General features: G+C 44.3%; 1 protein-coding gene across 1 annotated transcript in view; it reads left to right on the top strand.

Annotated features, from left to right (window-relative positions):
• LOC147660915 (uromodulin-like) overlaps positions 1 to 24,460 on the top strand; it is a 705,518-nt gene that overhangs the window by 139,585 nt on the left and 541,473 nt on the right. The window contains exons 4-5 of the mRNA XM_086951433.1: positions 15,783 to 15,857; positions 22,578 to 22,733. Coding sequence (XP_086807559.1) covers positions 15,783 to 15,857; positions 22,578 to 22,733 — 231 coding nt within the window. The remainder of the gene's footprint in view (positions 1 to 15,782; positions 15,858 to 22,577; positions 22,734 to 24,460) is intronic.

Raw genomic sequence — 24,460 nt, 5'->3', positions numbered from 1 at the left:
ACTCTCAGAGGGCAACTCAGACTACTGCGCACCAACAAGGCAGAAGGCGCCCTGTTGGCCTTGAAGCAAAAGTACTTTGAAGGTGGCGACAAGGTAGGCGACTGCTGGCGGGAAGGCTGAGAGCACGCGCTTCCAAGGCCCACATAACTAGTATCCAACTGCAGGACTGATCGAACGAGGTCTCGGAGAAATCCAAGCAGGCTGCATTTATGGACTACTATACATCTCTGTACGGGAGAGAACCTGTCTCGGTGGATGTGATGGCGGCCGTCCTGGATGACTACGAGGGACCGACGATACCGGCTGGGGACGCAACGGAGCTGGAAGGCCTCATTACGGAGGATGAGGTCACGGCAGCGATTAAGGACCTACCTTTGGGGAAAACGCCGGGTCCGGATGGCCTGCCGCTATCTTTCTATCGCACATTTCAGACCCAGCTTCGGTCTCACCTCCTCCGGCTGTTTAATACTTTCTCCGAAGAGGTGGGTCCATCCCCTGACATGGGCATGGCGGAGATAGCGTTAATACCGAAACCCGGGAAAGACCCTGCACTGTGTGCGTCCTACCGCCCTATCGCCTTGCTTAATACGGATCTCAAAATATACACTAAGCTCCTCGCCCAACGCCTAGACCCGTATATGCAATGGCTTGTGGACCCCGATCAGGTCGGATTTATCCACGATCGCCAGGGGGCAGACAATGTTCGCAAACTTGCGCACCTTGTAGGGAAAGTGCGGCACTGGAAAATCCCGGCCTGCCTTCTCTCCCTGGACGCAGAGAAGGCGTTCGATCGGGTGGACTGGGCCTTCCTCAGGGCGGTGCTTCGTAAACTCGGGCTGGGTCCGAAGATGATTGCAAGGATCATGGCTCCATATATAGGGCTCCAAGCTCGAATTCGAGTCAATGGAGACTTAACACTGCCACTAGCGATTCACAGAGGCACTAGACAGGGGTGCCCCCTCTCGCCCCTCCTATTCGCCCTTGCAGTGGAACCTCTCGCGGAGCTGATACGATGTGACTCGGACATCCACGGGATAGCACACGGTGGGCGGGACAACAAGGTGGCGCTGTTTGCGGATTACCTGATCCTTACTCTCACGCACCCGCGGGACTCCTTGCCGGCTGTCCATAGGGCGCTCTGTCTCTTCGAAAGAGCTTCCGGCCTCAAGATCAACCACAACAAGTCCTGGGCACTAAATCTTACCATCCCGGCGGAGGATCTCTCCGCCCTGAGGGGGATTGTGCCCTACCATTGGGCTGAGAGCCATATCAGATACCTGGGCCTCACCTTGACCCCCTCCCTTGATGACTGGAGCTCTGTTAATCGGCGCGCCTGCCGAAAGGAGATTTTGGAGGACCTGCGGCGGTGGAAACCCTTAATGTTGTCCTGGCTAGGCCGCCTCCACGCAGTCAAAATGACAATCCTCCCCAAAATCCTATACGTATTTCAATGCCTCCCCACTCCAATCCCGCTGCACTGCATACGAAGCCTACAGCGCAAGCTCACATCCTTTATCTGGGGTGGTAAGCGTTCCCGTTTTTCCCAGAAAATTCTCATGGCCCCGCGAGACGGGGGGGACTAGCTTGCTTCAACTTGGTCCACTACTACTGGGCCGCACACCTCCGATTTATGATAGAGTGGGGGGTAAGAGAGAGTGAAAAAGGGTGGCTACACATGGACAGGGCGGTGACGGGGCGCACCATTTGGGACCTGCCATAGCTTCAAGTGCGTACCTTGCAGTGCCCACGAAAACGGTGCTGGACATCCGGGATGCCACTGCTGTCTCCAGGGGTCTTACTACGTTCCCGTCCCCGCATACCCCCATAGCGGCAAAGCCTCACTTCCCGCCGGCCTATCAAACTCGGGCATTTGAGAACTGGGTACAGGGGGACTGCAGGGTGCTCTGTGACTTGTTTGACAGGGGCTCGTTTAAATCGTTTGATCAATGTCATGAGGAGTTCCTCTTGCAGCCCGCCGCACAGCTGCAATATGCCCAATTGCGTCATTGGGCCTCTGAAGACAGTGTGTACCGAGCTGCCACACGCGCCTTCACCCCTTTCTAACGCCTGGTGCGCACCCTAGGGGGCTTAAAACGGTTGGTCTCCCAAATCTATCACATTTTACAGCATCCACTACTCATACCCATCCACCCGTATCAGCGCCAATGGCAGATAGCGTTTGAAACGGACATTACACCCTCGCAGTGGGACGCGGTGTGGAGAGACATCTCCAAGGTATATCGGAGCATCCCGCAGAGGGAAAATGCTTATAAACTTTTAACTCAATGGTATTACACTCCCCTGCTGCTTCATAAGATGTTCCCCAATGTTTTGCCACTGTGCTGGAGGTGTCGGGCTGTGACGGGGGACTTTGTGCACATATGGTGGGCATGCCCGCTCCTTACTGTCTTTTGGAAGGAGGTCCTTAGCCACATCAGGGGGGTGTTGGGGTTCCCCTTGCCTGAAGCCATAGGTACGATCCTGTTGGGTGTCAGACCATCCAAACTTAAGGCCCTAACCCGAAGTGACTGGATTGTAGCGCTACAAATGCTGGGTGCGGCCAAGCAGCTCATAGCCTTGTATTGGAAGAAGAGTGAAGCACCTCCCATAGCTTCCTGGTTTGTGCGGCTGTGGCACGTCTTGGCAATGGAGCTCCTCACAGCGCGGCTCCAGTTGCGCCACACCCGCTTTGAGTCAGTTTGGAAGCCCTTGGTGCACTACTTGTGCTCAATGGAGCACGCACGACACATGCCCACTAGGCTCCCGACCCTACATCTCTTTGAGGATGCTGTCGTCCCTACAGATCCCAGTAGGTTGCTCCCGTAGGCGACTTCCATAACAACTGAGCTCTAGAGGCCGACCCTCGTTGCCTAATGCCACTCCTTATCCACGGACCAGCCCACCCAACCTGCTAGCGCGCTATCTCCTCTACCTCTTGTCTCTGGCCTCTTTCTCTTTTCTTTCCTTTTCCCTCTTTCCTCTGTAGCTCCTCTCTGTGTTCATGGACCTCTGTTGGGTTGTTCGTAAGTGCTGAGTTTGTTAACTTCCCACCCACTCTCCCTGATCCGTTTTTGGGGTTCTACCAATGCTGAGCAACTTTAACAGCTTATCCTAAGCCACGCGGCCGGCCCCTTTGGGGTTGTAGGCCAGGCGCTATGTTAAATGCTCTGACTAAGCTAAATCTATTGCACATTCTTCGTGGCCGGCCTCGGATAGAGGTTGTGGGCTTAACGCTGTGCTACTTTGCCCCTCTCAGGGGGTTTTGTTCTAAAATAAAACAGACTTGTAACAAAAAACCTGACTGATTTCTCTTTCCAGTCAATAGTAGGATTGTGGTCCCCAAACCATGGCATTCTCAGAATGACCTCATACTGAGGAGCGTCTATGATGGTTAGAGTAATGGTTTCCAAATGCTGACGTTTACCCTCACATATGAAAAGCTGTAATGATTCGGTTTGATCAGTGACTGAACCAGATTTCAACGGCTTGCCGTCTACAGCCAAAACCTCTTCAGGGGTTCCTCTTGGTATGCGTTATATGGCTAACCTCGTCACTTAGCCACTATCGATGAAATTCCCTGTGGCTCTCGAATCCAACATGGCTAACACCTGATGCACATGTTGTTGATATTCCAAACCTACTAACAATACAATGTGTATTTCTGTATCTTTTATAGTGTTACTAGATAAAGACTGTATTTTCCACTCTCTCTCTTTGTGACCATCAGGAAGAGGCAGAGAAGAAACCCCAGACGCAGTGTTAGCAACCGAAAAACCAGCCTTTTTGTTTTGATAGTAAAAACCTTCCGTCTTTGGTTTGGAAGGGCAGTCACGTACGAAGTGCCCTCGTTTGCCGCAATACATGCACGGTACCAAAGGGGGTGGTAATGGACTGAGCATTTGAACCAATCAAACACTCACACCCAGTCAAAAGATCTGGGTTTAATCCATTACTGTTCTTTAGCCCATTCTGCCACCCCAGTTCAGACATGGCTATATGCAAATCAGTCTGACCCTGTGCCTCATGGGAACAGTCCAGCCCGAACTGCCAAGCCATGCCTTCCCTGGACCGGAAACAAGCTTCTGAGGGCCGCCATAAGTGTGGCAGGGTATGCTCAGACGTGAGTCCCTTGCTCACTTTGCCACTGGATTCAAGCAAGCCGGGCTGAAGACGGCTGGAATGCCAGAAACCGGTCCACGGAAGCTTGTTTCCAGTCCAGGGAAGACATGGCTTGGCAGTTCGGGCTGGACTGTTCCCATGAGGCACAGGGTCAGACTGATTTTCATATAGCCATGTCTGAACTGGGGTGGCAGAGTGGGCTAAAGAACGGTGATGGATTAAACCCAGATCTTTTGACTGGGTGTGAGTGTTTGATTGATTCAGATGCTCCGTCCATCACCACCCCCTTTTGTACCGCAATACATGCACAACCCTTGCGTGCGCCGGCTCTCTCTCTCCATGCATGATAGATGCGCCCTGATGGCCCCTATCTCCATGGGTTCACTAGCGTTGTCACTGGAAACTAACTCCTTCCTAAGGTTTTTCCGTTCTATAGAAAGCCTTCTCACCTCGTGACCTGTCTACACTACGTTCAGACATTCTACCATCAAGGCGAAGAGAAAGACTGATAAGATCCGCGCAGCTGGTAGGCTGTGGATCGATTTGGGCTATCACATCCTTTAAACCGTCACGCAACCCTTGATAGAAAGAGACATCCTCTTCTCTTCCAGCCAAGCTGCTTCGGCCACTAAACAATTGAAAGATGTGAGATAGGTCACCAAATCATTCTTCTGGCGCAGCTCTAGCAACTCTTTGTCCGCACTGAAAGTGGTAGTCCGTCTATTGAAAACCCTTTTAAATGAGGTACGGAAAGCGTCCCAGTCAGACAACACGGGGCCATTGTTTCTGACTAATGGAACCGCCCAATTAGCTGCATCCCCTGTAAGGTAAGACATGGCAAAAGCCATTCTGGAATGGTGATTAGGGAAATACGAGGGTTTACAGGAAAAATGGAGCATAACCTGTGTCAAGAAAACCTGTATCCTATGAGGATCCCCTGTATACCTTTCCGGACTAGCTAAAGGTATAGGGGGGAGCACAGTCACTTGTATTTGTGGGTTGCTAGTGACATTCACATCAAACAGATTTCTGGATAGTTTATCCACTCTATCTCTCAAAGCTGCGGTCTCTAATCTGGAAGCTGCTAATTCTTGCTGTACCTCGGCCAAGGCTTGCACTACATCATCCATAGTAGCCATATTTATTGGGATCGCCCAGATCGGGGGGGGGGGGGAGTATCTATTCTTGGGTGCGTAATTCTGTCAGAACCAGCACTCCTCAGGATCTGGATGATGCAATATGGGGTCCACCTCCAGACATCCCTGAACTCTGAATATATGTATAACAGAGTCATAGGGTTATCAGGTGAGGGAAAAAGGGTAGAGACAGTGGGGATAAGAACCTGAAATAAGAAAGGTACAAGAGCAGAAACAGAGAACGTATACAGTCTATTCTCATTAGATCTCGCTAATGGACGTTGCATACCTTGTATATCAATTGGATCAGCATACTCTATTCGGACCTTCCATCTTAACAGAGCACTCCAATAGATATCATCTAATACACAAAAGAACAGAGTGTAATGTAAAACACATTCATATATTTATTCTACTCTATATAACTCAGATAATATAGATACCAGCTCACCGGTTCTAGGTGGAGGGAAGGATGTATGCAGCATAAACGAAACATATAGAGCTACCAGGATCTCAGTTCGTACAACAGTGTCAATCCAGAATACTATTGATGCTTATCTTCAAAGCAACAGAAGCAAAGGATAAAACAGGATGGGCTTCCACAGTGTAGCATACCGTCGCCTCACATCCTATAGCAATTGGTAGTTGAAAGCAAAGTCGGAAAGAACCCCGCTGTTACGTCACCGCTGACCTCTCCTCATGATTCCCAAAAAACAACGAAAGGGCTTCCACCGTATTGGTACAACCGCTGCCAATTACTCCGAGGAAGGAACATCCTATAACTCAGGGACTAGTTCCTAATACCAGAAGCGCATGTACGCACCAGGAAGTCTTTTAGATAAATGAGAACAGAAAATATGAGCCAGAACTGAGAGCGAACGTGGTTAGCTTCACCGCCGTTGACTCAGTCCAAAACGTGCAACCAAAACATGAAGGTGAGAAAACAAAAGCGCATCCGCGCTATTAGTACCTCGTTCGAATTAAGCGATAGTTCAAGAGCAAAGGCGTTCACGGTGAACTTTTCACCCGTCTCTTTGCTGTTCGGAACTCACCAACGCCTTGGGGTCCGGAGCTTTCCCAACCGGTGTCTTCACACGGCAACCTCCGGAAAAGAATCAGATCGGAACTTCAGAATTACGCACACTTGCACGAGCGCCGTGATAACACCTGCCTGTCCTCCCACGGCCTTCTGGGAGTTGAAGTCTTGGTAGGCGCGAATCCTCAATGCAGACTCAGGAGCTTTTCATGACACATTTTGCGTCAATTTTGAATGTAGTAAGAAAGTAGCACTAAATGGCGAATAACTCCTCTGGCATAATTATGTAGAAACTTGTGTAATTTTGTGGTAATGCCATGTAATTACGCTGGAGGAAATTACGAGGTACGCCCCCGCTAGTTTAATTCTGTAATGTACAATGTACCCATTAGGTGCTCATTTACCAACCTTATAGACCAGCTTATGGGTAAATATATTTTCCCTGTCTAGTACTAAGGGTGTTTAAGCACTACATGCCTAAGCAATTTTTGTATGAGTGGCATAATTAATTAAATCTACACTGGTGTTTCCTTTGTTAAATATATTTGCAAGCATGTGCTGCACCACGATTCACCTTCTGGGTTTCCAAAATCTATTATGGCACATTGATTTTGTCTTTTCATTTGTCTTTCCAAATCTGCAAGACTTAGACCATACAGGTGATTTTTTGCATGGGAGTTTAGCACAAGTAATTTCTGTGTATTCGGAGGACTTTTTCATAACAATTCAATCACAGTTTGTTAGAAGTGGGGGTTCTCTAATTTGCAGAGGTATGCACCTTTGTCCAAGTCAGGACCCTTGCTTCTAGTCAGGGTAAGGGAGTTACACACTACAGATAACCCCATCTCACCCCCTTGGTAGTTTGGCATGAGTAGAGAGACTTATCCCAAAGGCAATGTGTAAAGATTTGTACCCAAGCACACAGTAACACAGTGAAAACACCACAAATGAACACCACACCTGTTTAGAAAAATACAGTATCTATATCTAAAACCAAAAAAGACCAAAACAACTAAAATCCATTATACATGTATCAAGATATGACTTTTAGAACAGTTATTTCAAAATTGGAGCTTGTAGAAACAAAACAGCACCATCTTAAGCTATAGTGGGCTCTGAAAGAGGAAAGAATGAAAACATAATCTGTTTCTAACAATATTCTTCTAAAATATAGGAAGGACCTGTTATGGTCCAAAATGCATTGTGTGGATTACAATTTGCATCATTCACATACTTGAAAGAACTCGAATAAAAAATAAAAAATGGTATAGCAAATCAATGACTTTTTCTATCTGATTGAAAGCATTCAGTGTCAATTGAGATGCTTAAATGTTTTTATAAGGCAACCCATTGCACTGGAATTGTAGCTGTATTATATCAAATGCCTAAATATGAATATATAATAACATGTTTTAAAAGACCTTACTCAGAGTTTTGCAAACTAGAATATAATGGTTTCTCACTTTGCAGCTATTTCATATAGTATGGTATATGTAAGACAAGACTTTGCTACAAGGTTATCCAGGTAAACTCAGAATTAATCCCACATGCAAGAGATTAAATTAGGGATCCATTTTCCATGCAATTCTGTTGACTGGTCACTAGGTTTTTACTGTTTTGCGCTTCTCACGCATTTAAGACAGCTTCATACTCTTGATTCTCACATCAAATGTTGTGTTTGGTATTTCAGACATGTGTCCTAATGATGCATGAATTAACTTAAAATCTGCTCTAAAATAGCTTTCTTACAACACCGAAAATTGAGGAAGGTTTATTATTGAATTTTGGTTTGGAATCATTAATCAATTTGGTAAAATTCATGCATGGAGGAGAGCAGCCAAGGGGGAGCCATTATAAATATAGGGCCTCATGTACGACAATTTGCTGCGCCAAGCTGCATCATTTTAAAAGCACAGTGATGCGCATATCTACAGCAAACTGGCGCATCCATGTGCTCTTCCTTACACCGGTGCGAAGACAGCAGCTGCGTTCCATTGCAGGCACCCTTGCACCATGGTAAAAGCATATTGAAGTACAGCTACACACCTGGTACTGTAGTAGGTAAGCTTTATTTATATATATACACTCTGTAGCATCTGGGTTCTGTTCCTCGGCCAGCCAGACTCCAACTGCCCCCATTAGAACCTTCCCATCCTCACAGGAATCTGGAGCACGAGTGAAGAAAGAATTCCACATTCCTCACATGGTAGGCAAAGACTAGATGCAAGTATCACACATCCCCTTCCTTTATTACAGCCAAATGAGAATTTGTTAAAATGAATAAACCACAAAATAAATTAACAAGATAAAAACATGAATGAACAAAATATTCACTAGAAACTTTAAGCCTGAACATAATCATCAATGTACCCAGGCGGGTGACGAACTACACAACCCATTGTTGTTTCTACAGCAGAGTCACACTTGGTCAACATCAACATGGGCATCTCCTCTGTCCTGGAAAGATGCCCTGGTATTTGTACCCACTCATGAAGGAAGGCTTAAATCATCATCCAACATCAACATGAAGGCAATGTTGGAATACAAAGTGTTCTGCTTCACATCCAAATTGCACCTTCCCCCCTTTGATACAATGCTACAGGTCTATAATTCCTTCTTTCACCATTCTCCAACACCACAGAATGACGTAGGGTTCACACTACTTTGAAAGGCCTTTTGAATTTAGACTAACCAACTCCACACCTGCCACTCTGAAGTTTTGTCCACTTACCCTTACTAATCGCATTGGTAAAACTTGCCCTCACCTACCGATTGTTTGTTGCCTGCACGCTGTACTATCTCCTTGATACAGATAGGAACTAATTTGGTGCTCAAAGGGCATTTTACTAATTATTCTATTTACACTTGAGGGATATGCCCACAACATTACTGAAACCATAATAGCCACATCTCTTCGACCAACTAACACCATCTGAATGGCACCTTTGACCAAACGTTTTGCTCTCTCAACAATACCATTCCCCTGGGGATTGTAAAGCAAGGTGCAGTTATGCTTAACACCAGAAGCCTCCAGCAACCCTCCCATTTCCTGAGAAGTCAATTGTGTGGCATTATCTGTACTGACAACAGATTGTATACCTTCCTCACACCAAATCTGATTCAATACGCCTACAGTTGACTTGGTGGGGATTTCATTCATGAACTTTACAATTAAACACTTAGAATACATATCTACGAGCACCATAGCAAATCTCAAGTCTCCTCTCAACTCATTCATAGGGCCAATAAAATCTATGCAAATAGTATGCCAAGGTCACCCAGGTTCAGTTATATTTTCCAATTCAATTTGCGGTCCCACTCTCAAACACTTTTCACTCTCTTTGCAAACACTACACCTCCCCTCCCACAAATCTACCTCAACATCCATTCCAGGCCACCACCTAGCCACACGCAACCTCTTCTATGTTCTAGTTTGGCCTAAGTGCCCCTCATGTGCTATCTCAATAAGTTTGTCACTTACACCCTGAGGAGGAATTAAACACTCACCTCCCATCACCAAGGCATCGCCATAAACAGAAAATTCACCTAAAACTTTCAGACAATGACTAACAGAGAGAGACACAGCACACTCTCTCTTACTCCCCTGCACCAACGAGCGTTTCACATCTTACAGGGTAATATCAGACTCCATCTCCTTGATTCATTCCTGTTTTGTAATGGCATGCAGTCCTACCACAATCAGAATATCTTAGACTGAAGACAAAGCCCTTTTACTTTCCTTCTCCAAAACAGAAGGCCCATCAACTTCCTGCCATTCTAAGGACAGTCTGCTTGAATGTTTCTCCATCCTTGGATAGGTTCCACCTTATAACAGTATTCCTGTAAGTCTGCAGCCAACCTAGCATGTGTGGCCGAGCATTTACCTGTTCCACCCGGCAACAGCACCTAAACTGAGGGTTTGTGATCTGATCGTAAAGCAAATTTGGAACCCCATAAGTAAGTCCTAAAATACTCACAACCCCAAGCTGTTGCTAAGGTTTCCTGTTCAATAACAGAATAATTCCTATCAGAATCAGTCAATGTTCTGGATGCAAATGCCACGGTCTTCTCACGCCCACCATGAACCTTTGCCAGCACCGCTCCAAGACCTGTTGTGCTAGCAGCCACAGTAAAAATGGACTTTACTTTGATGTCAAAGGGTGTAAGAATACCAGCCCCACAAATTTCCTCTTTGATAAGATCAAAACAACGTTGCTGTTGCTCCCCCCACTCAAAAGTAAAGCCCTTCTTTAAGAGTGACCTCGGAAACTCAGGGGCATATGTACAAGGAGTGGTGATAACTACCACTAACGCTAGTTAGCGGCAGTTTTCTTACTGCCGTGTACCGCTGATAACTATCGCCTTGTTAGCGACGTATTCACAAGACGTTGCTACATGGCGATAGCTTCAGGTATCAGCGGTGAAAGCTGCTGGTAACATCAGCGGGCATAAAAATAAACAAAAGGCCCATTAGCTCCAAAAAAATGCATGTTAGTCAGCCCAACATGAGGTTTTCTTGCCTCGAGAGCCAGTGATGCATCACTTCTCATTGCGTATTCTTCGCAACACCATGGCATCCAAAACCTTGAAAGCGCAGACAGTCCTTGGGACCTGGAGGCCTCGCTGGTCCAGCATCTCGAGCCTGGATGCCACGCTGGTCATGCGTCTGGAGCCTGGATGCCTCGCTGGTCCTGCATCTGGATTCTGGATGCCTCACTGGTCCTGCATCTGGAGCCTGGATGCCTTGCTGGTCCTGCGTCTGGAACCTGCAGTGGGATGCGGAGGTGCTGTGGAGTCGTTGAGCCATGGTGGTAGACATTGAGGTGCAGCGGTCGCCCTTACCTGGTGGTGAAGTCTGAGAGGGTGCACAGAGACACTTTGCTGACCTGTGTGAGAAGACTGCCTTGAGCCCCTTGGAGCTGTGAAGAGTAGAGGCGCTCTAGTGCACCAAATTAGGGAGGTCTGCATCACATACTATGATCCACCACTACACTGTTGTACACAGAGGGGATTACCAATGGTGGCCAGCGCCTCTCTGCATGACAGGCCGGATGAATTTGCACTGGCTGGACAATGTGGAGGGTAAGGCCCTTGAGCTGCGCCAAACTTGTGTGTTGGGAGTCCTGCAACTTCACGCCTAAGGGTGCCCTGCTGCATCACCTGCATCGGGAGGTTCCTCAGCAGATTTGGTGGTGACTGCTGTACCCAGGCATGTGAAATACCACAAGGCTGAGGCTTCTGCTGGCTATATCACAGATTTGGAGAGAGCGCAGCTGATTGCACAATGGTGTCAATGTCCAGTTAAGAGGAAGGTTGGATGCGTAGCAGAGGAGGACCGGGGGTCGAGCCACCCAGGCCCAGCACCCGGTGTGACACCCCCCCCCATGGTGGCTCATCCGCAATGACGGAAGAGCATCACCCCACTGCTTTCAAGCAGACTCAGATACACACCTCCACGTCCCCACACCATCCAGTATCCTTTCCAGCGTTTCCCTCCTCTCAGCTGTTCAGTCCCACCCGCAGCACTTCTCTATAGTGGGCGTGGGTGCATCCATGCGCAACTGGCACACCACTGGTGTGCCAAAGGTATATATAACGTCACAACGCACACCATTACATCGCATTCCATTACAATGCATTACAATGCATTCTACTACTATGTATATTGTAACTAGGGAAAGTGCTGGAAAGCGGAGATGAAAACATTACTATTCCCACGTCAATGAGTGCAACCCTAAAATTAACCCTAGTACCCCAAAACACACCCTGGACCCAAAAATTCTTTTTTGACCCCCCAAAACACACCCTAAAATTTATATTTGAACCCAAAACACACCCTAAATTTCATATTTTTACCCCATAATACACCCGAAATTTAATCTCTGACCCCTGAAACCCATTCCCACATTAAAACTTAAAAAACACCATTACTAGCCTCACAATGGGCTGGAATGGAATGCGTTGTTGTAGTTGTGTTGTAAAGGCATTACAATGTAATTCCTGCATTGTAATGGATGTCTCCCGTGCCAAAGGCACCATAGGCAAGCCTGTCTGCATCAGTCTGCCCCTGAACCGTGCTCAGCACCAATGCCCTTTCCTCTCGGATACTCCACCGCTACGACGCCAGCACCCTCATGGCCATGAACCCTAGATGCCACATTGCCTGCTAGGACCAATCTCTGCTATGGACCGGACATTGCCATCACCGTCACTGACGGCTATTAAATCACATGCAAGTACCACCCGACCATCCAGGAGGAGGCATTGCCATCACCTACAGAAGCCCACTCCGACTAACCACACACTCTAATGACCCAACGTTGACCATGGAACACCTCAACTTCCAGATCCGAACCAACCCCAAACCCATACTCTGCGGCACCGTCATCTGCAGGGCCCCCGGGCCATGTCCCACCATTCTACGATACAATTGTAGACCTCATTGCACCCAAGGCTCTCCCATCCACTGACAACATCCTACTTGGTGAACTCTACTTCCACCTGGACAACCCCAGTGTCCAGAACACCACCCCTTCCTGAGGAAGCTCACCAATGTCAGACTCAAGCAGCTAGCACAGCAGCAAGTCACATAGCAGTACACATGGTCGAGCACGTCTCCTCTGCCAGCGGGAACAACAACTATAGCCACACCACCGGACTCTCCTCGACGGACTATCAATGTGTACATCACGTCTCCACCATGCCCATCGTACACCACTGCCATCATTGCCCCCTCGCAGCTGGATCAAGGCCACTGAAGAACTTCTCATCAACTTCCTCAGCTCCACCACTACGCCAACGTTTACAAGCAATAACACCGCAGCACACAACCGCCACCGATGGATCTCCAACACCCTGGCACCCTTCAAGAAAAGACCAGGAAAAATCTAGCACCACGTTGAGCCATATTTGCAAAGTGACGCATGTAGGCATATGTGTGACCGTGTGAAGCCCTGTGCCAGATCATACCTGCATCAGGTAGGATGTATGCAGGGTGTACGTTCCCACGCGACAAGGCCTCATAGGAGTGGCACAGTGAAATCCATCATATTTCCCTGCAACAATTGTAGGACCTCACTGCGTCAGTACCTTATGCCTGAATGATGGCTGGCAAAAGGGTGACGCAGTGCCACATGGATAGACAGGCCCCATACATTGCTGGAGTTGCGTCATGCTTGTGACACAACTCCAGTAATGCGTGACTTTAGCGCAGACAGATACGTCAGGATTCCAGACGTATCTGTCATTACTGGCATCATTGAGCGCTGTCCAGTGAGCACTGCGCATCCATGGTGTTGCAAGAAGGATGTAGTGAAAAATGTTGCAGCACTGTCTTGTCGCAGCGCTGCAACACTTTTCCAGGAACGCGCACTATCTTATTGTGAATGCTCATTCCTGCCCTGTAGTTTTGTCGCAGGGCAGTGCAGCCACATTGCTTGCAGCGCTGCCCAGCACCAAAACCTGCTGAGATGAGGCCCCAAGTGTTATCTCCATTTTTAAGACCAGCTATTTTCTGGTCTTAAAAAACTGCCTGAGGAGGAAGAAGTGGTGTGAAAGTCACCTTAGATAAAGAACTGACCCACGAGAGAACAGTGCGTAATGTTCTCCTCAATTAAATAATAAAGGAACTAGGGTTTGTGAGTGACCGAAGAAAACGACTCACAAAGAAGTGTAAAAGTCACTGTAAACAAAGAGTAGTCTAGCACAGAGAAGATAATGGTGTGCGGGTCACCGAAATCAAGGGAAGACTTGCGAAGTACATATGAGTCACTATTTATCCCCCAATGTAAAATGGTAAGCAGCCATGTTAATCTTGCTCCTGACGTTGAGAAACAAGAAAATGGCCACTGATGATGTGCAGCAGGATGTTAGTTCGGCAGGTAATGGGTGTTGTTTTGAAAACATGGGAAGCGTTGTGACGCTCAGAGGCTTGAGCTCTGGGCTCTTGCCTTGGCTCACGCTTGCTGGGTATACACACGGCCTGCGCATGATGACACTTGGGCTCCTGACTTCACTCGCACTTACTGTGAGCTTACGCCTTAGTCACGTGTTGTGCCAACAGCTCGCGCAAAAGGTAGCACTCACCCACCAGTACTTAAGCCTCACTTTGATGCAATGACATCACCTTTGATGCCTGTGACATAAGTCATCCTCACAGACTTAAATACTCCCAACCACGCACTGGGTCCACAGCTACCACCTCGCCGAAAAGAGATCAGCTGGCTCAACTTGTCCCTGAAGTCTTGACTCCAACTGCCCTCATTAGAACCTCCCCACCCTCATAGGAATCTAGAACACAAGCGAAGATTGTGTTCCACGTTGCTCACAAGGTAGACAAGAAGCAAGTATAACAAAATAATTCTTTGGGACTCCGCACGCCAATTTGCTGTGACGAGCTGTATCATTTAAAAGCACAGGGATGCACCATATTTACAGCAATATGGCTTATGCTGTGCTCTCCCCTGCAACAGTGCTAAAACAGCAGCCTTCCACCAACGAAGGCCCCTTGCGCCATTGTGCAAGGGTGCCTTCATTGCAGGCATGATTGCTGTTGTGCAGGATGGGACACCTTCCTGCACAAAAACTATGTGATGGCGTATTCCTATCTCTATGTGTGCAGCAGAATGCAATAAAAGTATTTCTCCTCGTTCCACCACTTCTAAACCTCCCCTGAGGAGGCCTAGGATTCTGATCCATTCCCAGGTTTATGAAACATTGTAAATCTGGGAATGTGGCAGAATCCATGGGAGTTACGTGGGAATAACCACATTAATACCTGTGCCACACCCCTGTCATGCAAAGTAATGTGTGCGAAAGAGCCATATTTACAAGGCCATAAAAAGCCACACAGGGTGTCTTTGCATGGCCTTATAAATATGGACCAGCACACTGAGTGTCGATGTGTCAAAAAATGTGTAGCACCGGGGCGCAAGGGGCTTATAAATAAGCCCCATGTAGTTTAATGTCCTGCCTCATCTTCATTAGGCCCTTCATATGCATAAAAAGTATTCCTTGTGTTTTGCCACCCAGTAGAATCCCAAATAGCATTGACTTCTCTTCACCCAAAGATACAAATTAAAAAAGTTACTGGAATCCTAACACCATCACTTAACTCTCTCTGGGACTTCCGCCCTGGAAAAAAAAGGTTAGTATTTGGGGTGGGTGTTCACCCACCTCAGGGAATAATAACACTAACTTGTCAGTGTGAACCCAAAGTCACTAAATAAGCCTGACCTTAGTAGGTATGGCACAGAGTGGTCAGGCGTAGCCTGGGAAGTATTTATGCAGTACTCCAGCAGTAATAAAGTCAAACAACAAATAGCAGAATTCCCAATCTGAATTATAAAAATAGAGTACAGTATAATAAAAAAGAATGACAGGGATCACATGCTCCACACCCTTGAATAATGTACTTGCTTGTTAAATGTGTAACACAACTTTTACTGTATTTTGAATGATAAAAAATGTGCATTTCCTTTTTGCCCCACCAGATTTACCCACTGGAACAATTGTGTATCAAGAAGCTTCATCAACCTCCATGTATAGTGGATGTGCATCATTAACAGGTACATTGTACAACAAACAGTGTGTATTAATATCTTATTTTCCAATTGTTCCTGTTTTAGAAAAATAATGGGAGAGAGGTGTGATAATGATACCACTAGGTAAAGGCAGCCACATTTCCATCTATTAGTCCAGATTTAAAATGGCATGATTTTATTCTAGTTGTATTAGCATAAAGAAAATGTGTCGCAGCAAGCTCTGCTCTCTTCAGTCCCTTTTCAACTTCCCTAGATGTGAAACACTCCTCACACTGTGGTGACACAAGAGTATTGCAGTCAATATATCAATTGATATGATGCCGTGCAAAGGTTTTTCTTACGCAGATGTAGCAAAAATCTTTATGTACTGGAATGCTTCTAACCCCACTGCAGCACTGTTAATAAAACCTAAAATTGGGTCTACACTTGATTTTTTTTTCAACATGAAATGGCTGGGCTCATAAGTTCTAGATCTGTTCTTGCGTCACATCTCAATGGTTATTTTACTCAGCATAAAAACGTGGAGAGGAGAGAAATTGTTAATAATGTCAATCAATTCAAATGCAATCCTAATATGGATGGCGGCACCTGCTATCAGAACGATGCCGACTGGTGGAAAAGAGGCGAACTCACTTTGCGGCGGCGATCCGCCCGCCATCATAATCAGTAAAGTTAGTGAATTCATTACAAAGCCAGAAATAACTGGACATAAAGACACCTCAAGACTAGGATGTAGAAATACATTGGCATCTACATAAAGCCAAATATGAAGATAATGTTGAGTCAGTACAACACGCACAAAAAAACTAACTCAAGAAATAGAATCCCTATAATCCAAAAGAATGAGTCCAAATTTCCCTGCATTGAGGGTTGATGAGAATAAAGCATTAATCTATCCCTCCACTAACGATAATGTGACTCCCCTACTTAAGCATTCTTCGAGGAAGGATAGAGAAAGGTGTGAGCATGTGGAGTCTTCCTTAGAAGTCTCTCCACTCAAAAGGGTCAGGTAGCATGAAGCTTTTGCGACTGCGGTTGTTCTGAGATGGTCTCTCTCCAAAAGCTCCTTCCCTTCTTGCAAGATTCCAATATCACAAGTATCTTCCCAGGAATCCTTTTGGGTCACGGCATCCACTTGGTCCAAGTTCTCATAGGTAGTTTTTCACAGAACGGCGATGTTCCTGAACAGTGACATGATGACTTTGATTCCCAGTTCTCCTAATTCGCATTGATCCAGAGGAAGTCTAGTCAAAATTTCTTTTCACTACCAAAGTATTAATCTGATCATTTCTGGGCCCCAAACATAACTTATTAGAATTCACTGGCCCTCTAATGGATCTTTTATGTGAGCTATTAGGGACTTGGATATTCAGAGAACATAAGACAATTGCGTATGAAGGCCTGGAATAAGATATGCTAAAAACATGCAATTTCCCATCAACCATTTCGGTTTGTATACCAATAAATGTAAACCATAAAGCATGAGGTTCACTCCAAGAATGACCTAAATACGATAAGATTTGTTCATGTAAATCATTTATCTAAAGCCTCAATTTGAATGGTCAGGAAACATGAAAACGCCTTTTGTAATCAGATTTAATAACAATCTATTAGTAAGTTAGCCACATTCAGACTTAAAAAAGGATAACATTTAATGATTTCCTAGTAGGGAAAATGAGAGAGAGAGAGAGAGAAGAGAGAGAGAAAATCGAGATTTAGCATTTAGATTATTCAAACTAAATAATGTAGAGTCGTAGTTTAAGATGCTGCAGAAAAAAGTCAGTAAACCTTTCAGCCAAAAGGTTAACTCCTGCGCACTTTCCCAGCCGGTTTGTGCAGGTTTGAGTCAGTTCAGGAAAGTTAAGTTCAAATGGATTGGCATTAAAGAGAAATAAGAGTTCAGTCCAACGGCATGTCAGGCTGGGAAATAGTAAATGACAGCCAACCCGAATCCTCCTCCACGGGGACAATGATACGTCCAAAGTTTAGTTTACGCCCATAAAGTATCTCTTTGCTCACTCCATATGATTTCCATTGGTCATCCACAGTGGGCTGTTCATGGTGTGATCAATACCTCACTGAAAAATCCGGAACCATTAAGTAATCCTTTTGCAAATTCATCAAATTCAACTATTTTATATTTCCATCCTTTCCTCTGGAGTAAGAGGATTCATTTTGTTCACTGTCTGTCTGTTCCCAGACGCTCTCTCTGGGTTTGCAATTGTATTGATATATTTCTGTCAAAAGTGTAGCTGAATCAAGAGAGAGTCCTTTGTTTGCGACCATAAGAAAGAAACTTCATGAAAAGTTCTCACAGCGTCTAAAATGATTACTTCAGTTAGATTCTGCTTTTGAACGAATTAAAGGAAGCATTGAGGCCTACATGAAAAAGTCCTGAATCATTATCACATTATGATTAATATAAAATACAAATTAATATGAATAATTAAGTTTTCCTAATTAATTTACTCATTATTCTTCCTTTAAATGGTACATATCAATATAAGGTATTGTTAAAAAGGTTTCGCACGTTATTAATTTTTGAACAAATGAATATGCGTGTCACTCTTGTTATACAAGTTGGTGTCACAGATGCTAAAGTAAGACTGCAAAACCTCATGTTATCAAGCATTCATATACTTAGCATTTCAACCATTTTCGAGTCTTCATCATATAAGCAATTATTTAATTTATCACATGTAGAAGTCATCAAAAACACAGTTGCTAGGTTAACATGTTTAGATTATCAAACTTGTAATTGTACATTGCATAAGCAAATAACATTTTCTCTCTCTTTAATTACGTTTTTCACACTTCCATGTTTAAAAACATTTCTGCATGCTTTTACGATGCAGAAGAAATTCTCATGTTTTTCATTATCAATAATTTTACTTGTTCTTATAAAAAATTATTGTCGTAATTCTCATTTGATGGTGAGAATTGATAGAGGCAACCGTTATTAAACGTTTATGCTCCATCAGCCTTAACTCTCAATGTATACTCTTCTCTACTTGCATAACTACTAAAACAAAGACATTATTCTAACCAACAAGAGAACTTCTTCCACCTGCAACACAAAAGCGAGAAGGAATTAAATCCACAGCATACTATTAATTCTAAAGCAAGAACTTCCAATGAAATGCATTTCAGGCCTACAAGATTCAGCTAACATAAGAGAAATCGGGCATGAACTGTGCAGAATTGCATACGAAATAAGGCACATTCTATTGATATTCCTACCTACATATAAAATGAAACTATTAATAAACACATTTAATAATGAATGGTTATCAGCTGCACAACACAAATTCTTCATGTTAGTTTTTACTGCTAGTTACATTTGGTTTACACATTAATTCTTCATGTTTTCTATGTAACTGCCTAACTACATCACTTTTTATGTTATTACGGTTCAAAGTCATAACACCTTATGTTAACACGACAAAGGATTATATGCAGATGCACTCTACATGTTTGATTATACTGCTGATCCTACAAATGAATATTAATTTTGCGCTAAATCAAATACATGGGACAAATTGCATAGGTCTCAACATACGCTATCATATTGTCATAGAGATTCAAAATTCAAAATAGAAACATCTCCCATGCAGACTCACATCATTTGAAATTAATTATATTTAAACATATTGGAAATTACGAAAAACTTGATTCACAAACATTTCCTTATTGCCCTACCATTTCACATTAGCATTCCCTAGATTTGTTTTTAAATATGCATATTATTTTAATCCTGGTATTTGAATTTTAATTTCCTTTTTCTTTACAGGATGGAATAATGTAGACTTGTGGCGCTGCTCTATGTCAATTCTCTATAAATGAGGCCCTAATGGGCATATTTATGGGAGACTTGCGCTGCTGGAGTGTCACTTTTTCTGATGCTCCGGCGGCTCAATCGTCTCAACCATATCTATGAGTGCATGAATGCCACTTTGTGTGACTTTGCGTCGCCTCATAGATATTAAGTAAGGCAAAGGCAACGCAGCGCAAGTCGCTGCACTGCCTTACTCTGCTCCAGGCCACCATTCCATGGGCATTAAACACCAATGGATTTTGACTCTGCCCCAGATTTCCTTAATCACGTAAATCTGGGACAGGGCCAACACCTTACACCTCCCCAGAGCAGGTGTAACGAGGAGAAATATTTTAATGTCTCCTTGTTTTTTCATCTTTTCATGTGTGCTGCATTCTGCAGCACACATGGAAAAAGGAAAACTCCTCTCAGGATTGTTTTTGTGCGGGAAGGTACCCCTTCCTTTACAAAAACAATCCTGCATAAAACGCAGACACCCTTGCACCATGGTGAAAGCAGCAAATTGTGCACCAGTGCAGGGCGAAATGATAGGAATGTCCTTTATTTCAATAATACAGTCCATCCATTCCTGTCCTTTCACATTGGCATAGCAGCGCAGCAAGAAGACTTGCGGCTCTCCCCTATACTAGTTCCCCATAAATGAGGACCTAAGGATGCAATGTACAAAGTTTTTCTATGAGTACTTGTGGCTTGCTTCTTTCTTGAAGTGAGTTACAACCCAAACCTTGTTCACAAAGTAGTTGTGTCTTAATTCTAATAGGCTCACTAATGGAAAAAAAGGTTAATGAATCAAACTCTGCATGTTTTCTGCAAAGTATATCTTGTACAGAATAATGACAATCGTTCAAAATATGAAGGAGATAAATTGTCATGAAACTCAAGGGAGACATGGAGACGTATAGAAGCAAAAAAGACCTGAAAACTATGTGAATTCGGTGATGTAGACCTCACGTCAGAATCCAATTCTCCAGATAAAACTTCCCTAATAACGTGTACTCTGGGTCTCTTATCTGCTACGTATTTCTTCCCTTTTCATTCCAATATCTACATAGCACAACTCAGTATCTTGCCACCTGGTCAAGACACTTCTGCATTGTAGAACAGGATGGCACTGATGCACCTCTTCCGCCTCGAAGCCTTAGCAATCCTTCTACTACTTTGAAACTGTTCCTTTGTGGCTTCTGAATTCCTTTAGACTATACCTCGTTGAATCCTTAGTTTCCATCTGCCAAACCTGAAACAACTCATGTAGGGTTTGTTTAGTTTTGACGACATCACAGACGTAGGTCTTCACTTCAGATTTGATTTTCAAAATGTTTTTGCTTTTCCATAATGACCTTCTATCATCAGCATTTATTACCATGATTTGCTCAGAGAGTGTATAGCTCCGTTTAAGTCGCACACCTTTGTTTTACTTGTTTAGGAGTCAGGATGAGAAATCATTTACTAAACTGTTAGAGTTACATATTCGACAGTGACAAACTTTTATCAAATTGATTGTGGTTGTCAAGCATCTCATCACACGTCTAGCATCGTGCTGCAAAGGAACCTGTTTTGGGTTTTCTTCTTTTATATGTGACTTTAAAATTACTCCACGGCTGAAATCAAAATTATTTTCTTGTAGATGCCAACTTCCTGATTTTAAGGGTATTCACAAAATTATCAAGATTTCTCAAATAATTAAATTAAAATTGTAGGGGTCCAAGCTTAGTCCACCTTCTCCCTCCTTACTGTTTAGATTATTCATGGAATAGACAATCCACAGAAATATAGAGGTGGTAATGTGTATTTAGGAAGTCATTTTGAATGGGCTGGAAGTAAGACATGGCCAGATATTGTCAGATGTACCATCAGCACCCCTCTAGGTTCCCCCATCTCAGTTAGAGATTAGATAATCCGTTTTCCTTGTGGCAAAGGCATTGCCTACAATAATGGCAATAAAAGTATTCAGAAGGGCCCACACACGTGAGAATGGTATCAGAATGGCAGGCCTGCTTACGGTGGCCCTCCAATGCCATTCCCCCTATGCCCAATCCTTCTGGGGAAACCAAGTTAAGTATGATAGTGTGCCCGAGAGCAAAGGACCATACATGTTTCATCCACTGGGTGAGGTCCAACATACAGTGTACATTAGTTATCTTTTTTTCACAAACACACCCTTTGCTTTGCAATCTGTCTTCAAGTAAAGTACTAATATGTCAGCCATGCCCGTCTGCCATGGTGGACCACCCTAAGGGTTTTATTTCTCTGAAGCGGCTCTTACCCTAGAGGCGGGTTCTGCCTTAGGCATACAAGACTACAAGCTCTACAGTAATTTATAAACTTGGCTTTAAATGAGACCGTTTGATTGTATTATCTACCTGGAAAACATATTTCAAAATTTAGAAACTGCCCTCATTCTCCTTTCCTGCCATCATGGAACCACATGTACACATTGATATTGTAGGGACACATTTACAAGTGTTGGAATGTCTATGCAAAATGTATGTGAGAAACCCAAAGAGGTGTGACAAAGTGAGTGTTCCCATCTCTAGTTAAACATGTTCTATAGCATACAAATCCTGTATGCCAGCAGGTTTTTTATGGTGGTAAGTGTCATTTGTGGTCAGAAAAAATCACAGTTCCTGATTCTGTTAATCACGAGTATAGTATTCCAATCATAAATTCGGCCTTTTCTGCAGCTGAAATGCACTTCAATGCTCACTTTTGTTATACATTGGTCCATTAATTTGCAAAATATTTGTACATTGCTATCTCTATTTTCAACAGAATAAGGAATATCTATCTTTATAAAGGACCATGGTACTTCTTAGATGAGAATATGTCAATATCATTTCTAAGTCAGATTTTACGAAGCTGTTTTTTTCAAGATATTAAATAAATAAATATTTACTTTCTTTAATCTTCAGAGGGATCTTCGCTGACGTACTTGGTTGATACAACTGGGTCTATGTATGACGATTTTGAGCAGCTTAAGGTGGTCAATAGCTGGCTTCTGGGCAGAATAATAAGGAAATTCCCTTGTGGTGTACGCACCTACACTATGGTGGAGTTTAATGACCCAGGTAAGTTAGGTTTGTGTTTTTTAAATTGATAACACTACTCTTAATATAATTCATGTTGTATATATCTATATATTTATATATAGTATCTCATGGAACATTAGTCCACTCTTTTCATGAAGTTAGACCACACATAATTTTGTTCTCTATGAGATGACTGCCTACTATCGGAGTAATAGCAAAAGTGGTGCAGCGGCCCAAGTTATATATTTGTAATTTGTTGTTGTTAAATGATTTACATTATGCTACACAAATTGAAGTCGGTGTGACTATTTTTGCACCTTTATGTATGCATTTGGGTGTCAGTAAAAGTGCCTATCACTGCCAAAAGTGGACTATTTTTAACCTCATAGCTGCTATTACACATTCCTCCCCAGTGCTGCGCTGTCCATTAGAACTAGTGCTGAATGGACGTTCAATGGTCGTGCGCAGCACTGGGGAGGTAGCGCTGCTGACGACCATTGGCCGTCAGCAGCACTTAAGAGGATAATATATTGTCGGTATTTGTGGATACATGTAAGATGACAGTAACATAATAATTTTTTAAGAAAACAAGGGGGACCCAGCGGGTAGCTATGAACCATGGGTATCAATTGAGTTTTTTAGGAACAAGGGTTCTTAGCTTTTTTAAAAAATAGAACAGATACTATATAGAACACAATAGGCTGCTATATGTTTAGCTTCCTTGTCCAGCCGGGCAAGGAATTTATTTATCAACAAATAGAAGGTAAATAGTTATAATACATTTCTAACAACAGTAGCAAGACACAATCCTGTGCTGTACCGGGAGGAAAAGAGAAAATAGGAAAGGGTGAAAGAGGTGTTTCAGGCAAAAGAAAAGAGCAGGCAGGGTACTGTTATGAGTAAAGAATATTGACAGTATCGCCTGGAGTAGTACATACAACAACAAATATAAATTATTTTCATGTATGGCCACTCATGGGTGTCGACGTTTCGATCCCTCGCTCAATTAATAAAGGGGATCATCTTCAGGACTTATGTAATTAGATTTGCCTGAATTAAGAGCGCCTCTTGGTTAGAGGTATCGGGTGGCGAAGCTGGTGGTGTCGCTTTAGGTAGTTAGGCAAGTTGGTACTAACAACTCCTTGAGCAGGGTGCTGATGGCATCGCCGGGGCTTATCGTAGTGGGGCAAATAGGTAATAATTCCTTGGACAAAAAGGTTGAATCATCCCTGTTTATTCACTTCGAAGTAAGATATGTAAGGCTTCCTGTTGTGCCGATTACGGCATGGAGCCGCGCCCTCAATGTTGCTGCTGTTCCAATTACGGAGAGTTACGGACGGAAGGCTCGATGGCCGTTGCCGCGGTACGAACAATATCGTTGATGAGCCGCGAGTCGAAAATGAGCTCGCGGGGCACAGCCGGCGTGCCTGGTCCTACTGTAGGACTGTAGGCGACGGCCATCGAGCCTCCCGTCCGTAACTCTCCTTAGCCTCTTAGCAGCTATGGAGCGTCCAGCTCCAGTGCTGAACGTTCCATTGCGCAGGTGAGGTTCGAACGTCCAACGGCCGACGGCAGCACTCCTGAGGTAGTGGTGCCGTTGGCCGTTGGAATAGGCGCAGCACCTAAGAGGTTAATTGGAACAGCAGCAACATTGAACGCGCGGCTCCATGCCGTAATCGGCACAACAGGAAGCCTTACGTATCTTACTTCGAAGTGAATAAACAGGGATTCAACGTTTTGGTCCAAGGAATTATTACCTATTTGCC

The sequence above is a fragment of the Lissotriton vulgaris genome, unplaced genomic scaffold, assembly GCF_964263255.1.
Source record: "Lissotriton vulgaris unplaced genomic scaffold, aLisVul1.2 SCAFFOLD_380, whole genome shotgun sequence".
Classification (NCBI taxonomy): domain Eukaryota; kingdom Metazoa; phylum Chordata; class Amphibia; order Caudata; family Salamandridae; genus Lissotriton; species Lissotriton vulgaris.
This window is presented reverse-complemented; position numbering and strand designations above follow the sequence as displayed.